General features: G+C 42.1%; 1 protein-coding gene across 1 annotated transcript in view; it reads left to right on the top strand.

Moving 5' to 3' along the window:
- Window positions 1-8,459: 8,459 nt before the first annotated feature.
- CDC40 (cell division cycle 40) overlaps window positions 8,460-18,610 on the top strand; it is a gene marked incomplete at its 5' end in the record, with an annotated part of 39,455 nt that continues 29,304 nt past the window's right edge. Inside the window, 2 exons of the mRNA XM_080340864.1 lie at window positions 8,460-8,651; window positions 17,875-17,961. Coding sequence (XP_080196990.1) covers window positions 8,460-8,651; window positions 17,875-17,961 — 279 coding nt within the window. The remainder of the gene's footprint in view (window positions 8,652-17,874; window positions 17,962-18,610) is intronic.

Raw genomic sequence — 18,610 nt, forward strand, 5'->3', positions numbered from 1 at the left:
TAAGAGGTAATAAACATCACCTCCTTGTATTACCAGCAGAGACTGACATTTGCTACACCAGGTAGCTGGGAGCCAGAGAACACTTCTCTCCCCACAAATTACAGAGTTTTGTAAAGCCCTTTTCCTGAGGAGAGGCTTCCAAAGAAAGAGCACCTATGGCAAACTCAACTTGTATTTTTGGTTGTAATATCAAGCCCAGGAAGTTTCACAACTGCACAGAGCATCACAATTGGAAAAGTCTGTCAGTCACAGTCTTCTCCTTTAATATCAATAAAAAGGCAGAACCAGCTGAGCGTAAAAGACCTCTCCAAGCATTTCTGCACACACATTCAGGGGCTAGTGGCTGAACAAGATTTAACAAGTTAAGCATTTCCTTTTTTACTGAAAAGCTGACTCTACACACCATTTTTACAACAGCTGGTTGAACTACTTAAGGTCACATGTATTATCAAGCTATAAAAACCTTTTTATTTTCTTTTTTTTTTTCTTTTTTAATTACTTGAAGGTCTGTGCCAACAATCACTGTAGAGGGTACTGTTCTGTCTTATGATAACAAGAATTTTTTGTGGAAAACTGCTCTCAGCTACCAGCAACAGCTCTTCAATAGTGACCTTACTCATCTTGAAAAGCTGATCCGGCAGACCATTTGAACGCACATCACCATCCTGATGGTGCCTGAAGGTAAAATATTCTGGACCCTCAAATCATGAACAGTATCACGTTGTAGAAACGGTTAATCTGAAAGAAGACTCCACCCCCCAAAATGACTCTCATGCTCCTTTGGCATATACCTTCACTATAACCTTGCTTGAGTGGCCTAAGAAGGCTCCTCTTCAAACATCAATTTTCATCCATGGCTTGTCTTCAAACTGGCTATCCCCATGCTACAAGCCCTTTCCATATTCATTATATTGGTGTAAGAGTTTCTCTCATTACTCCCCTCGTTTGGACTGTTTCATTTTGTGTAAAACAGTTAATTGCATCAAACAGCCAGAAAATTACTCCAAAGTCCAGAAATTCCAAAACTCAATTCAGCTATAGAAGACTGAGAATACCTTATTCCAGTGAATATTAATTTATTTTAGCAGTCACCTTTGATGTAAAAAATCAAAGTTCAAATTATTGGTTTGAAGCAAACACAGCAAGGAGTTTAAGCTGGTTCTGCATATTCAAGAGGAATTGTCTAACACTGAATGTCAAATGTATAGACAAATACATACGTACAAACATGGAAAGACAGGTACATTGAGTGGAAACAAGAAAAAATCCCCTGAATTCCCCTTTCCTTGGGAAAAAAAAAAAAAAAAAAAAAAGAAAATATGGCTGCAATAAACTGTCTTTTACTGAAGGCAGCTTTTTTTTCCTGTACATATGCTATTCAAGACCATAAATTCACATCTGTTTTATAACTTCCCACTCCTCACTAGTTTGATCTGCATTTCACTTCCTTGGGTAAATAACTCCAATCTTTTCAGTCCCTTGAAAAACTCTGTCATATCCTTTGTGCCAAACTCTCTACAACACTGTGATTTATCTTTTAAAAACTAATTGACAGTTAATAATACACTTGGAGTAGCAGATAAGAATTAATTAATTTGTATAGAATGGCGCTTCCCCCTCTATGCTTTTTTTCCCAACATCTGATTAGAGCTATAAATAAGGTAATGATACCTCAGGAAACCACAATGATGCCCAGATTTTTTTGTTATATCGATACTGTTAATTAAAGAACTTTTAATACATACAAATGTTATCTTATTTTTCTGCCTCCAAAACATATAGCAACAATCAGTTTTACCTGGGATTCTGCTGTCCTTTCACACAGCTTCTCAGGTGACCTTTCCAGTAATTCTCAGTTTGATTAAACAGTTTTGAATCCCCAATAAATACTGCTACTTTGTAAATCAAATCCTACAGATGATTAATACAAAATATTGAACAGCTCCTTATTTAAGACAAAACATTAAGCTTCCTATACCTTAACATTTATTTCTGTTATTTCCTCTCAGAGATTTTTGTGACCCATGAAAGCATTTCACCTCTCACATCACAGCTTCTTTATTTAACAGGCTGGTGTGAGGAACCTTCAGTTACATGTTTTAAAAGTATATGTAAATTAGAACTATATTAAAATTTAATCTACTCTGCTATTACTGCAATAAAAATCCATAGTAGATTAGTGAGGCACAATTGTCTTTGCAGAAGCAGTACTAACTACATGAGTAATACTAGTTGGTACTGCTGAGTCTACCATCAGTCTCTGTTGTCATCATGTACTTCCACCTACAGGCAGTTGCAGCTATGAGGGATGAGAATTACATGTACATGTGTTTTCTTTAAGAGTGCCCAACAATCTCCAGGCCTGTTTCCTATGCAAACAAAGTTTATGAGATCACATGCAGAGTATCTATTGGAAACACTCCTTCAGTAACTTAAAACCTATTGAGCAATTTCTACCAAATTGGACTCAAGTACATCGAGGTTCTCCAAATTTGTGAAAACAAGAGCCAGCCAGCCAGAGACTCTATTAATACTCCCAGTAAGGGAATGAAGCTTACCACCAAGCAAGGAAAAACAAACAAACAAACAAAAAATAAACAACAACAGAACAAACAAAAAAAACAACAACCACATAGTACAAATGCCCTAGCTATAAGAAATGCTTCAACAGAATTTAGTGTCTTTTGTTAGATGCCAAAAATCCCACCTGGGTTTAGAATAGATTCCTGTTTTCTAGTAAGTTTTAAGTGTCAAGCAGTTATGGTACTCATAATAATCTACTTCTGTGTGGAGTTTGCTGTAGGAAGACTAAATTCATGTTGTAACTATCACATCTAAGTAAAAAGTCAATCAACAGCAATCTCTGAAAACTATCCATTATTTCTGCTCATCATTAAGTGTTCTGTTAAAACACAACTGCCTTTGTTATTCTGTAGTTCTTTGTGTGTATAAGGTAATTATGATACCAACACACTAGCATTTTACAATTCAATTTAGCTTCCCCCTCTCCGAAAAACTTAAGCATCTAAATTAATAAATGCATTTTCAAAAATGTACATACACTTTTGCTGACACATTCTGTCCTTTAACGGATTATTTTTTTTTCCAGAGAATTAAGAAATCCAATATTAAAGATATGATAATTTCTAATTATACTAACTAACTGTTTTGTTTTTTTTTTTTTCCTGGAAGTCTATAATTAATGTTTTGCTGCCTCTCTGACACATTCTTTGTTCAACTTGTGTTATAAGATACATAAGAACTTCAGTAGTTCGAAGAGGCTACACAGCTTCCTCTAAGGAGGAGGTGGTTCTGCAAAAAAAACCAAAAAATTCATTTGCAAAGTCATTTGAAAGAAGTATGACAGCCTAAATTGTTCCAGTTCTATCCCATATCATTTTTTCTTTGAAAGCACGTCTTGTAAACATGAAATACATAGCCTGTAATCTGTGTCAGATGACCTCAAGATCCCTCCCAAAAAAACTTAAAGAGACTGATTCACAGATGTACTGGAACACAAAACTCCTTCTATTGCAATCTGGCGCCTTGATATCTTTGAGAATCTGCGACATAGTCCAAAACAACAAAAACTGGAAAAGAGGTATTATCACCCTTGCAGCAGTCAGAGGCTTCAAGGTGGCAGCAAAAGCAGAGCACGAGTCATAATAGATGCTTCGCTCTCCAAGCAGTTAAATTATATAGAGTACATTAAGATGCACCAAACATACAAGCACTAGGTTATAAAAAGGCCCAATCCGAATGCAGCAACAGTAACCTGATAAGACTTCCATCATACCTTTTCTCAGCAGTCAAAAGCATAGGAACAAAAGAAAAAAAACCACCTCATTCTCTTTCAAAATCCATATTTCCCACAGACAATAGAACCCCATATTTTACTTTAATCCTCTGTCTGATAAGTATCTAGGTTTTTTTTTTCTTCCCTCCAAACCGCAGACTTACAGATCTTGGTGGAGGAAAAGTGAGTGTATACACAAGTGGGTTGATAGCAGTTTAAAAGTGTTAAAATATGTACACATATTAATATAAAACAGAACAAACAGGATTACACGTATCGTGTTTGGCGAGGAAGAAAAACCAACAGAAAACACAGGGTATGAAACAAAGCACATCCACCACAGAAAGCAAAAAAAAGAACTATGAAAGAGGAAGTAAAGGGAAAAGAAAGTAGGATAAAATATCTTAAAACTACAGGAAAAAAGATTTAGTTATCTACTATAGGGAAGAAAAGACTTATGTGAGAGAAAAAAACTGAGAAATGTTGAGTTACTATATTTTACCCCAGCTTTTTAAGGAAATTAGTCCTCTTGCAGGAAGCGTTGTGGGGGTTTCCCCCACTTGGAAACTGGCTGATTGAATTCAATCAAATTTGACAGAAGGGTAGAGGTCTCAAAGATAACTGCCTAAGAAAATGTGAAGTTCATGAAATCAAAATGTTGTAAGTGTTCTGACAGAAGGAAAGGCTGCAGTGCGCATTACGACCTTATTAGACATTAGATGATCCACAAAAGTATGAGACTGTAATTGTTTCAAACGGGAAAAAAATTTCCATTACAGCTTACAATCATCCATGAGATTAAGAAAAAAAAAAAAAAAAAAAGCCAGGATTCTACTACTTCTCAAGGAACTACACTTTTAAAATACTTCTTCCTCTTTCACCTGGGGAAAAAAGGGAGACATGGTAATACTCGGTATGGTATTCACCATCAGGAGTAGTAACAAACAAGTGCCAAAAGGCCCTTTTTATATGCAGAAGTGCTGTACAAAGTGGGACATTTTTATCTCCCTTTGGAGAAATCAAAGGAATAGAGGGAAAGTGACTGCAAGGAACAGCAGCAGTGGAAAAGCTGGATGGAAAGAAAAGCTGAGTAACCCAAATCACCTTCCACCCACTACTCCAGTCTGCCTTCAGAACCAGCAGCATCCAATACATAATACATTTTCTGTAACCCAATTAAAAGAGAACGTACTTACAGCATACAATAATCAAGAAGAAGACTTTTAAAAAAAACTGTATCACTCTTGATTTGTTTTATACTGATCAACCCCTCCTTGAATTCACAAATATTCCATTAATAGTCACTGTGTTAACATATTGACAAAAATTATGAGCAACAACTCCTCAGCTTTTCCAATAAAATCAGATTTTAGTTAACCATGTATATTATCCATCTACACTTTTAAAGCATAGACAAGTTAGTATTTCATATGCAAAAATGGCAACTGCATGGCTGCTAAAAACTAATCTTTGCTACAATTTCAGCAAGGAGAAACTTCAGTTGGTGTTCCACTGAATGCCTTCTTCTGTGCCTGCTTATATACTAGCCCAAAGGTACCAGAAAGACAAATAATTTAAACTAGTAAGTGATTTTCATAGGCTCTACAACAAAAGCATCTAGAATCTCAGATGATTAAATTTTATTGGGAAGCAATCTAGGATGCTTGGATACAACATAGCTGAACATACTTATGCCAAATGTTTGTCAGTTAAACAACTGAGATTCAAGGATAACAAAGCAGAAATAGTTTAATCATTTTCAACACAGTTCTTCAGATAAAATATGACAGACTGGTTGCATACATGGACCTCAAAATATTTCACTTTTGAGGAAGCACACCTTTCAACTTCAGACAACACCCAGCATCTACATGCCAAGAGAAAAAGGAACGCAGTCATATGGAATCAGTTAACAATTACAGCCAATAAACAAATCGGCTGCAGTGGAAATCCACGTTTGATATTAATAAGCAGTGATTCATATGAAGTGTCATATAGGTTTCCTTACTTATAGATTCATCATCCACAGATTTAAAAGTCGACTAATTACCATATGAAATACTAGTTAAAGGTCATATATTTCAGCTTTTGGAGATGCAAAACAAAAGAAAGGTCTTAGTGTTGAGAATGTGGGACTTTTACTTAAAATCCTGATGGAAGCATACAGAGGAGGCATGTCCACATTCCATAAAAGAGATCTAAATGCAGCACCTTGCTCCACTCCATGCTATGAACACTTTCTATTTGTCCTTACTTTTATTCCTTTTTTTTTTTTTTTTTCAAAAAGAACCCAAGTTATTTCTTCTCAAGCTCAGGTATTTGTTTAAAACCGTGACTGCCGAAAAGGGTGGAAAATCCAACTACAGCATTTAATCTGATTAAATGCCACTGTGTCACAATTAGATGTCACTGTATGTTCACTCTAATCCCGAAAGCACATGCAGCATGAAAGGAAGCCATGGCAATGTACCGCTCCAGGTACAAGAGCACGCAATGTATATACCCAGCACCAAAGCAAGCCCTTCAGCGCTCTGTACTTTCTATTTAATCCTGTCCGCGAGTGAAGCGGGCGCACAGATAGGCGTTTTGCTGGATGGAGAAGTTGGACCCTACGTGCTTCTCCCAGCCAGCCGCGATCTCCCCAGCCCGCCTAACAATGGTAGCAGTGTTCCAGTGGGCAGATCTGCCCTCAACGGCATCGAATCCCCTTCGCCTCCCAACGCCGAACCCGTCGCCCACCCCCAGCTCGGCCGAACCGAGCCCCAGTCAGCCCAGCGGCGGCCGCCCGTGCGGCGAGAGCCCCGCTCCGCTCCGCTCCGCTCCCCGTCTCGCCGCCCCTCCGCCCGGGCCGCCGCTCGCACCTGGCTGCGGCTGACGTCACCCCCACCGCCCCCCGCCCGCTGACCCCGGCCCGGCAGCGGCCCCACCTGCCCCGCCCGGCGACCCCCTCGCCGGGTACGGGCACACGGGGTGAGCGGTCTCGGCGGCGACCAGAGGGAGCGGGAAGCGCCGCGCTCCGGCACAAGTGCGGCCCCCTCCCCTCCTCCGCCTCACAACACGCCCCCTCCTGCCCCTGCTATCGGGGACGGCGGGGGAGACCGGGGGAACGCGGCTCCGCGGCCGCGACGTGCCTGCCTGCCTGCCTTCCTACCGCCGCCGCCCGCCGCACGGACAAAGGGGAGGGGGACAGCACCTGGCGGGGGCCGGGCCGGTCCCTTTGTGGGGAAGGGGAGCGGGACCGCGGGCTCGGCGATGGGGGCCGGTCCCGCCCGCCGCAGGGGCCGCGAGGGAAGGGTGCGGGGCACTTACTCGCCGGCCCGGGCTCCCGTGCGCTGCCTCCCCTCGCCTCACACCTTCACGCCGGTCGCCTCGGCCCCTCCCTCCGCCTTCGCCTCCCGCCGAGGCGCTGGAACTTCAAACGGCGCCTGCCATTCCGCGCGCGCTGCGGCCGGCTGGCGGCTCCGGAGGGGAGGAGGCGGCGGGGGCGCGTGCGGCCCCGGCAGTCGCGCGGAGCTCCCCGAACGCTTCACAATAGGCGCAGGACAGCGCGTGTGTGTGTGTGCGGGAGGAGGGGCCTCTCCCGGCGCGCCGAGGCGGGAGGGAGGGGAGCGGGGCTGTTTACCCGGCGGTCGGACCCGACCCCCCCGCCCGATGCTGGGGCTGGTCCATGCGCCGCCGGCCCCCAACCCCGCGACGTGAAGAAGGCGAGCCCACCCCACCCCGCGGGCGGCAGGTGGTACGGTCCGACCCGCCGGCTCCCTCTCCCCAGTAAGGGCGGGCGGGGCCCACCATTGTGACGTATCCAAAACCGGCTACTGGCGGCCAATCAACGGGAGGGGGCGTGCCCCCCTGGGGCACAGCCCACCCGGACTGCCCGGCGGGAGGTAGGGGGTGTGCGCGGGGTCTGGCGCGGCCCGGGGTGGGCGGCAGCAGCAGGAGCAGCAGCTCCGCCGACCCGGGCTCCCCGGTTGCGCAGCGGCCCGCCCCGCTGCCGCCTCTCTACCGAAGAGAGGGCAAAAGCCCTTTGTGTCCGGGAGGAGGTGGGCGCCCACAGGCTTTCGCGCCCGCCCTCTGTCGAACGTGTTCCCCCGCCGTTACGCAAGGTGCAGGCGAGCGCAGGGCAAAACCCCAAGTGCCCGTGACGGGCCGTAACCTCCCGCTCTCCCGGTGGGCGCCGGAGTCGCCGGGCGGTAGCGCGGCACAGGCTGCGGACGAGCCGTCGGGCTCTCGCCCGTGCCGTCGGCCAGCGGGCGCTCTCCGGGAGCGGGAAGTTCCCGGTCGCGCTCGTCTCGCCGGCAAGAGCCGCGCCATAAAGCTCCGCTGTCCGGGCGGCAGCAGCCGCGCCGCACGACCCGTGCCGCCGGCCGTACCCTCACGCAGCCTGCCGTGCCCGGGCTGGCCGGGGCCGCGTTGCATGCTGGAGCTTGTAGTCCCGCCCAGGAGTCCTAGAAGGTTAAGCACATACATCGGCAAAGGGAGATGAGCCCTTCTCCAAATGCCCGTGTATCCCTCAAAAGGCCATCATTTATCCTTTAAATCCTATTTTCTGTTTTAATGAGCTACCTTTTAACCTGCAGCTCCACACCGCTCGTCCGGGGGAAAGGACGCGACGAGCTCCGCGGAGCTGCCAGGACCTGCTCGTCCCATCAGCCCCCGCGCCAAGATGTCGGCGGCTATCGCCGCGCTCGCCTCCTACGGCGGCTCCGACTCGGAGCCCGACTCGGAGCCTGAGGCCGAGGGCAGTTCCCGGGGCGCCGCTGTGCTCGCCAGCCGTGACGCCGTGCTGCACCTCCGGGCGCCGCCCGCCGCGCCCCCGGCCCTGGCCGTCGACGCGGCCCCGGAAGTGGCCGTGAAGGTAAGGCGTCCCGCCGCCGCCTGGGGCAGCGGGGCCCACGGCGCCTTCCCCCCGCCGTAGCCCCGCCGTCGGTGTCCAGCGCTGGGGACAGTCTGAGGGCAGGCGGGGGAGCGGGCCACACGGACGGGTGCGGGGCCGGCGCGGGGACGTTGCGGCCGCCTGGCCCGGCCCTGCCCTGCCCCGCGGTGTGGGGGCCAGAGGTGGGGAGGGCGGGCGGGCGAGCGTGTGCCCTGGAGCTCGGCTGGTGGATCCCACTGGGGCGTTGGAGCTTATTAAATCTCATCTCTATTTGAAAGCCGTGCCTTGTTTGGAGTTCTTGGGGCACTCTTGGTTTCTGTTTCCCCGAGTTTAAGATTTCTCCTGTTTGCCCCGGTGGTCGAGTGACATCGGTACTTGAGAGGATGAATGCTGTTGAATCCTGGTCTAAAGTGCAGCTTGAAAGCTGGTCGGTGTTTCTGCATTCCAGGGTTGCTTGGGAAGCTTTAATTTTCCAAGTTCAGTGTCATATCGGTTCACTTTTATGGTTCTAGAAAGGGGGAGGATGTTGATTTGGTTTGAGTACTTTATTGCACGCAACTAGTTTCTAATCGAAGGCAGACATCTCACCGTAACATCTGTCACTGTGGTGTTGTGTTGCTTCCAGTTCTTGTGAAGCTTCCTGGTTTGTGACAAAGAGATGGATGGAATCTTTCACTTTGTTGTCATTAGTTGACTCTCATGCTATTGCCACTGATCATATTTGCATGTGCATTTTATATTGTGCGTACTAAATGTGCATTTTTTTCGACCCTTAAAGTCTTAGATATTTCTAACTTCTGAACTTGCAGCCTTTGACAGACTGTATCATACAGGATTTGAAAGAAATACTAATTGACACGTGTAATGTCTTTTGAGTGTGAATGAGCATAAGTGACAAGTAGCACTGGTTGCGTTCTTTGCCTCTCTTAAGGCTGTAACAACAGGTTTTCCATTTGCCGTGCTAATACAAAGGTTTTTGCAGTTGTTTGGTGGCTGACCTCAAGGAACATTTCTGATTTAAAAAAAAAAAAAAAAAAAAGACAAAACACAACCAACCTCTGAGTTTTTTGTCCTTGGATCTGTGCTTTGATCTGGTTTACAATGTAGCTGCACAAAGGCTGTGCCAACACAGGTAAATACCCAGTGCCAGAGTAGGAACAAGCAGGTGGAGGAAAGAGATTGTAAGCAGCATGTTTCATTCAAAGCTATTTGCCAGGCTGTGCCCTGAAAGAGATATCCACTGGTACATCTAGGACTGTCTCTGCCACAGGTGTTCTGCTAGCTAAGGTGAAGTGAGGGTTCTGAGTACCAAGGTGTTTCATTAAAATGTTTTCTGTCATTTTTGTTCTAGATCATAGATGAGATACATGGAACTGAAAAGATAATGACTCCAAGCTGAGGCTCTCTGAATACGCAGTGTACTGAATCTTTTAGCACCACAACCTTCTTTGAGGAGTAACAGATCATTTCCTTGTACAGCAATATCGTGCCTTCTTTTTAGACTTTTACAGCTCAAGAAAGAGGTGCCGGTCTCATAGAAAACATGTGCTCAGCACCTTCAGTGTCTAAAAATGATAGCAGTATGAGCTTGCCAATCACCCCCCTCAGGAATTTATCCTAATTCTTCAGAATTAGAAAACTCTTATTGAACAAATGTAAAACACATTATGTTTGAGTGTAGGTCACAAGAATTCTTTAAGTAAAGGGTTAGAAAGACAGCAAGCTGAGTGAAGAGGAAAACAGACTTACAGTTCATTAGTATTACTTCACTCACATAAATGTTTTGACATGAATGAGGATCAGGAACTCTTAAGTGCGTGGATATGTATTACACAAAGGACCACGAATGGATAAGAAAAGATGCTGGTAAGAGGGAAGACTAGAAGGGTTAGTCATCCAATAAATATAAATGGCAGCTGCATACAAGTGCATTTTTGGCAGTTGAGAATGTAAATTTTAAGTGGTTGGTAGTCTGCACATTAGTTCTGATCATTGTACCTGTTTCTGTTTCAGAATTCAGCCTGTTAACTTGCACAGATGTTAGACTTGTGTATACTTAAAAGAGGAATAGGTTCCTAACTCTATTAGCATGGCATAATTGTTAGCACACTCAGGCACAGCATTTGTTTTTTTGTTGTTGTTACTTAAATGTGCATATCAAATATAGCCCTAAGATGTTACTCCAAGACGTCTTTCTTTATTCTACAGAAATCTGCTGGGTCCTTGCCTTGAAGTACATCATACAAATATGTGGTTGCATTGATGTGAAAATATTTTTTCTATAACTGAAAACTCTACTAATGATTTTAGAAGTTTGAGAGAGTGGCTTTTGTTACTCTCTCTCCTTACAGTCTGCTTGTTATAATAGGCCTATTGCTGATCTTGATGTTAAATTACTCAAGTAATATTAAGTTATAATTATTGTTTACTTCAATCTAGTAATACTTTAACTATTTTCAAATTGGATAACTGACTAGATGAAGTGTGTGTTTCTACTACTGTTTTTAGCACCACTAAAGTGCTGAAAATGTTACAGTACCTGAGAGGAGACAAGAGAGGAGGAAAGTGTGTGTTTCTGGTCCCTTCATTTAGAAGAGGATAGATACATTAGAACTGCAGAAAGTTCAAAGAAGGGCATCCAGGTTGAAGAAGGGTCCTGCTTCTGTATGAGAAATTACTGAGGAGACCAAAACTGAAAAAGAGATGACTGAGTGGAAGAGTATGACAGAGATCTGCAAAATCATTAAACAGCAATAGAGGGGGTTGAATACTCACTGTCTCTACCAGTACAGCACCTATAAGCTAACTAGTAGGAGCTGGGTTCAAAAAAAACAGAAGGATGCAGTTCTTTTTGCAATGTGTAGTAGGGCTATTCCCATGCCAAGAAATATTGTATATGCAAGAAGTTTACAGTGTTACAAGGAGAGTCTGGACAAGTACTTGGAAGAGATCCGTTGAAGGAAGAGATAACCAGTAAATCCAGGTTTTTTTCAAGCTCACGAAGTCTTCTGACCTGAAAATAGTTGGCTGTTGGGAGAGTGCAGAAGTAGTATCACGTACACTTGCCCTGTTCATATTGTGCTCTAGGTGTCAAGTTATAGTAAGGCTGATGTGGGAAAAGTGGATAGATGAATCAAGGTATTTTCTTACTCCCGAATAACATCATCAGGTTGCAGGTGAGCACGGCTGCGTTCCTGACAGAGGCTCTTCCACATATTTTCCTTCACTAGTGAATTAAAAATGCTGAAGGAAATCAAGAAAATTGCACATTCTGTGAAGAAATCACTTTCACAGGAAATGTTGCAGCTCCAAGCTTTGCTTTTGGAGAGAACATTTACTGTTTGATCTCAGTCAGTTCAGGGTGAGACTTGGATGGGAGCACATTTTACAGTTTTTATCTACAGTGTCTTGTTCACTAGTTCTGAGGAGAGAATACTGAACTGGGTTGCCATCAACTGGGCTGGCCTGGCCCAGTACAGGAGCTGGTGGGTTTGTGTTGTCTTTAATGTGGGAAGGGGTTGGAAGTCTCAGGTCTGTTTTTCTTTTGAATCTAATTTACCTTTGGCACTATGCAGGTGTCCAGAAAAAACACTACTGCAGGGGAAGAAATAGACTTCAGTCACATTTTTTAATGTTCTTCAAAACATAATCCTTGCCCAGCTGTGGAGAGAGAAGTACAGTTAGTTTGCAACTGTTCTGTAGCAGTCATGAAAATTAGTGATTTATAGGGTGTTATTTGTTAGGAATGCCTCAGCTTCTTTTAATATGATGAGTTTTCTTGCATTCTTTGCCACAAAATATCTTATAGATAATAGATGTTTAGAAGTTGTCATCATGCAAGATGCTGGACTCTAGCCTAGTTCAACAAAACCATTTACCGTATGCTTTTCTTCATGCTTTATTTTTATTCTGTTGAAGCTGGTGGATGGACATTTACTGTTAAGAGTGTATGAATGCATAGAATGACTAAAAGCTGGTAACAACCAAATTTTAATGTTGGGAATTCACTGTAAATGCCATTCATCTACTGGTAATAAATCTGAAAAAACTTTGGAATGAGATAATACTGCATATTTGACAGCCCAAGTGGTTTATGCAAGAATGAGAAAGTGACGAACTGCTAAAGCCTCTGTGGCTCATGGGATACTAGATTTTAATTAATGGATAATTAAAACTAATTAAATCTTATGCAAAGCAACCTGCCCTTTTAAACTATTTGGCTAATCAGTAATGAATTTACCTGTGGAGGAAGAAATGTTGTAGGTTTATTATATAAAATGTCCAGAAAAAAGAAAGAAACACACCATAGGCATCGCAACTCTTTGCTTGCCTGACATGAAACTGTAAGACTCTGACCTTTGCTTTGTTCTAACAAACTTTGTGTTTAGACAAACAGTCAAGATTTACCTGTGGAATTCTGCTTCTAAATGCATAAACAACTCTCATTAAACTTAGAGGTAGCCACATATTAGCACAGTGGGCATATTATTACAGAATTTAGCTGAAAATGAAAAATATTGTGGATTAAAAGGACTGTGAGTTGCCTTAATGTAACCAATATATTCTTTATAAGGAGCACTATTAGCATCCAGTGTTGCAGTGTGTGCTGCAGCTTGTTTCTTTTATTTAAGGTTTTGCTTTAATGCCTATTACAGAGATCAGGCCCGTTCTTAACTCAAAGGTGTTTTTTCTTGCATACATATCAAACTTCTAGCAAGCTTTTTTCTTTTGTTATTTTCTTTTTTTTTTTAATTATTGAACAATATTGGATTGTATAAATCAAGTACTTTTCATAAGTGGTAACAATTTTGGTTTATGACATTCAGTCAGGGTTTTTCTGAAGAAAAACAGGATTGTGGCATGTTTAAGAAATCTGTGAGGAGAGCTAATCCAATTTATGATCTAAAATATCTTTTATTTCCTGTGCTCTTTCCTATGCTGACTTTTAACTGGCCAAAGGGCCTTTATGGTGAGACTAAAGGAGGATGCCTTGGTTGGGGTTAGACATTCTCTGGTCTCTAGGGAGTTAAAATGAAGCACCTGCTTGTCTACATTTAGTGTCAAAAGCTTCTTTCTGTCTCAGGGTAGATTCCTCAGGAAATGTTGATACTCCAGAGTACAGCCCTGAGTGCCATTCCCCAGTGATAGGGTGAAACACAACACAGAAAAGGCAAAAGGAGAATATTTAAGTATCAAATAATTTTTTATCTAATCAACTCATATTTGAGCTGTGAGTCAACCTAATACTGCAAGTAAGTATACATCACATCTATTTAACAAAAACAAACAAAACAAAACCCCCACCACATCAAGTAATTCAGTGGTTAGACATCATATGCTTATTTTTTGCCTTGCATCAAGAGTGATACCTGCATCTGCCTGGACAGACACTCCTTTAACCTGTCTACCAAACCACAGTGAATCTACAGACTGAACAATTTCAGTGTTTGGCTGTCCAGACTGTTTCTGCTAAGTTGTATAATCTGAATCATTTTTTAGGCTGAATTAGGTTGCTCAGTTTTTCTGTACAGGTCATATTTTCCTAGACCTTTGATCATTCTTTATTTTTCTCTTTTGGACCCTTACCAATAGCATGTTGCTTACTGTATTTCAGCTGGACTCTAGTTACAGGTGCTGAGAAAAGCAGAGAGGTGACATGTAGGGCTGAAGTTTGCGGCTCCATTGTATTGTCTTCCACGAAAGCTGTAGTCAGTAAAATATAACTTCTGAAAACCTTCGTTCTTCTTTTGCAGGTTATATGGGGTGTACCACCTTTAATGATAGTGTGGGATGCCATAAAGCCCATATTTATACAGTTTCCAAGTTGCAGCCAACACAAGCTGCTTCTCTGCCAATCCTACAGCTGAACATTTAGCTTTCTCTGGAGGAGCACTGTATATGTTTAAAGGGACAGCTTCTTGATGTCCCCTTTTATGACTTCAGTGCCTTTGTGAGTGGAGTAATACTCAGTCCATCACTGAATTCACAGGTGCCCTTCTCTTCCAGCCCAGCTGTTGATAGTCTGCCAGCCCGCAGAGCCACTTGTGTGACACTTGGGGCATAAGTGACATGATGAATTGCTCACCTTCGGCTTTTAGATAAATCAAGACGTGTTGTGTGTGACCAAAAGGAAAAATGCAACACAGCAGAGGGACGTGATCCTTCAGATTACCTTATCTCAGGCACAGCTCTGCCAGACTGCTGCTCCTGTGATCCCTTCCCTGTTCACTGTAGCTGTGGCAAATGCATCTAGAATGCATGCAGCTAAGTTCTGCTGGCTCTTGCCAGCATAAAGGGTCAGTTATAAAACCTATTATGTTTACTTTTTTCATTTTCTGTGTCTTAGAAAGCTGAGTTCTTCTGAAATGGTCTGATGATGCATGCAGTTTGGTACCCAGTGATCTTCACCATGTGCAGAGGTTGCTGATGAGTTCTTTTCCTCTCATTAAAAAACAAAACAAACAAACAAGAAATAATGCCCCAGTATAGACAGCCTGCCAATTTGTGAAGTGATCGATGGACTAGATTAACATTTTTAATGTTTCTGTTACCTACCAGAATCTTGTATCGCTGTTCAAAATGGCGTTTATCGGATGCTGACCACAGGATAATTTGCTGTAATTTGAACCCTTGCTGTAGACTACAAAGATACTATAAAGGTTTCAATTCTTTAAAATACTGAAAAGGTAAAGTGGACAGTTGGGACGCATTCAAATTATTGCATAGTTTAAAGCAAAGTGGCATAGTGAAAAAATAACCATGGTGTGTTTCAACAGCATATTAACAGATCATCATTTAATGTCTAAATGTATGAAAGCATGAGTAAGGCTGGGGGTCTTGCGGAGTGTAGCTCTGACAAATACAACATGTGCTTCAATTTCAAGGCTCGGTGGTTTTCACACAGAAAGACTGTGCCTGTGGTGGTCTAGGAGTGAACATATTGTGTGGCTTCCAAGTGACTCAGCACTGTTCCACCAGCAGCGAAGTAAAACCAGAATTGCTATAATCGTCCATCAGAGGATCAGCTTTCATGGCACAATCTGTTTCTTTTCTCAATTACTGAGCAGCATATAATAGGACTTAACAGGGAGAAAAGAGGAGGAAAAATAGCAGAACTGAAAAATTCTTGGCATTTTTGCAAAACTGGATTTTTCTCACTTTTTCAGTTTAAAGAGCAGAAAAAAACTGTCTTAATTTCAAGTAAAATGCTGTTTAAATATCACTGACAGTGGATCAGATAAATTTTACCATATTATCAATTATATTAATTTTATTTTTTCAAATTATTTGGTGGATAAAATGTGAATTCTAGCTGGCAGTGCAAGCTGTATGATGTGACTTGATAAAGTTGTCTATGGAAAATATCCTCACGTCATGGAGCTGTGAAAGGAAATATAAGCGTGCAGGTAATATGGGTTAGGAAATAGTTTTTATATGCTCCTCCTATTCTAGCTGAGGATGAAGGGGTCTGGTTTTGTTGCTGAGTGACTGGATTAGCCCTGCTGTGCTGTTTCCAGGCAAGTTCACAGTGTATGAAAGTCAGGGCTGTGAATGGAGCGGTAGCTGTTGTCAACCAAGCCCCATGAATTGGGAAGGTGGTGTAATGGGAGAAAGGAGGTCAGTTGCAGAACTGGCAGTGTTGAGGGCTCAAGCAAGAGCAGTGCAATGGCTGGACCTAGCTCTTAAAATAATTGGTATAGTGGTAATTGGTATAGTGAGATTAAACCCTTCTTGTTGCACTTAACAATTCTACACTAAAACAAAACAAAAGCATACAAAAAACCCCATGCTTTTTTTCCTTTTTTTTTTTTTTTTTTTAATTTTGTAGCAATTTTAACCAACTGTTATCAAGTAATGAACCAAAGACCTTTAGGTTTGGTGGTTTGTTTTTTTTTTCTGTGTTCTAGAAAACCAGGTTTTAAAACCTCTTAAGTCTTACATGCCTAACAAAATTTGTTTGTAATTGACCTGCTGTTGAATTGAGGAGAAAAAGTGCTTCTGGGCACGGCATGTCAGAGAATAGTGAATAATGTTAAATAAGTAAAGAACATGCCATTTTGCTCTTTCAAGATTCTATAATAGAAAGCAAGGTTCTGTTTGTTCAAGGTAATTTTTTATTAAAGAAGTGACTGCTAAAATTCGATCCTCTGTTGTGCCGCTTCCTTCTGTGCATTGCAAATGCTTTTGGATCCTGTAAGCACTGATTAAACACTAGTGCCAAGATAGCTTTTTCAGTATAATTTTAGGGATATTATCAATATACTAGCACATTGTAAATCCCTTTCAAATGCATTTATTCTTGAATAAAGGTGCAGGAAACAATACCAGTAATAATACCACAAAATAACATTCTCCTTCATTAAGTAAGCCCTTAATTGGAGCAGGGAGGAGGTAGGGTCAATTTAAGATCAGTGTAAATGAGCCTTTGTAGAGCTTTGTGAAACCAGATCTTTTTGAACACTGCCACCTAATCAGCCTTTTTCTTTCCCATCTCTGTCTTCTGCTTCAGCTGCATGTGCCCCTCTGAGTTTTTCCCTTTGAGTTGCCTGAGAAGTTATTCTTTTGGTTAGCTCCTCTGTCTTGTCCATTCATCTGTTGAGCTAAATTTTTTTCACAACAGGCTTTGAAATGTGTTTTAATACTGAAGCTGAATTACCCATTTAACTTTTGTTAAAAACTTGGAGAATAGGGATCATTGGATTCTCTAAAACTCATTGTTATGTATGTTTGTTTTAATGTCTAATATTTTTTTCCCAACTATCTTTCAAAACATTTACTTGTGGTTTCTGCCTTCTACCTTTTATAGAAATCTAGTTTTCACAGTTTTGTATGAAATTACTGACAGTTTTAATTGGCTCTCCTGTACAAGTCTGTTATTCAAACATCCTCAAAAAAATATAAGCTTGCCTCCAATCTTGCTACTGGTTTTAAAATGTGTGCATGAAGTCTTTAAAAAAAAGTACATGATACACATATAAAATTCCACATGTATCTTAGACTGAATTTCTCAGTGAGGTCCTGACATTGGTTTTGCAATAAATATTCTTCAAAAATAGAAACTTTGGCCAAGCTATTCTTTACCTTTTCTAGTGCTAAAAGTGTCAACTTGAACTACAGTTCTAATTTGGTCTGAAATGGGATAATGTCATATATTTAAAAGTCTGTATGGGAAAAATGGTTGATTAATATGTCTGTTTTATTTCAGGAAGATGTGGAAACAGGAGTCCACCTTGATCCTGCTATCAAGGAAGTTCAGTACAATCCTACTTACGATACCATGTTTGCACCTGAGGTAAGGAACAATATTGATCTTTAGAGCAGAAATGCCTTTGGCCTAAAGGGTAGGGATTCTATAAATTTTGTGCGAAATTCATATAAGACGTTTTTGGATGCTTGATGTACTTTGGAATCTAGTTTGGGAAAATGTGTGCAGATGTGTTGGTATTTTGAATGAATTTTAATATTCTGCATAAAGCTGTTCTAAGAATAATCTTTAAGTGTTTATAGGAATTATAGCTACAGGAATTAAAAATCAAGCTAGGAAAATAGCATTATAAAGATATTGAGTAAAACATGAGCTGCATTAAAGTAGTCTCTTGCTATTTTTACATTTTTGTTATTTAGTCATTGTGCCACTTAGAGCAAAGTGAATGGTTGTATGTCTTGTGGATATATGGCTTTTAAAAATAAGATTTTAAATGAAAATCCAAGCACTTTCAGTATAACTATTCACATCAGTGTTAAGTATTTTAGTAACTTAAGCTATGCTAAGTGCGTGTTGGGATTGAACCCCAGCTGGCAGCTGAACCCCACACAGCCACTCACTCATTATCCCCCAGTGGGATGGGGAAGAGAATTGGAAGAGTGAAAGTGAGAAAACTCATGGGTAGAGATAAAGACAGTTTAATAGGTAAAGCAAAAGCTGTATACACAAGCAAAGC

The sequence above is a fragment of the Nesoenas mayeri genome, assembly GCF_963082525.1.
Source record: "Nesoenas mayeri genome assembly, chromosome: 3".
Lineage (NCBI taxonomy): Eukaryota > Metazoa > Chordata > Aves > Columbiformes > Columbidae > Nesoenas > Nesoenas mayeri.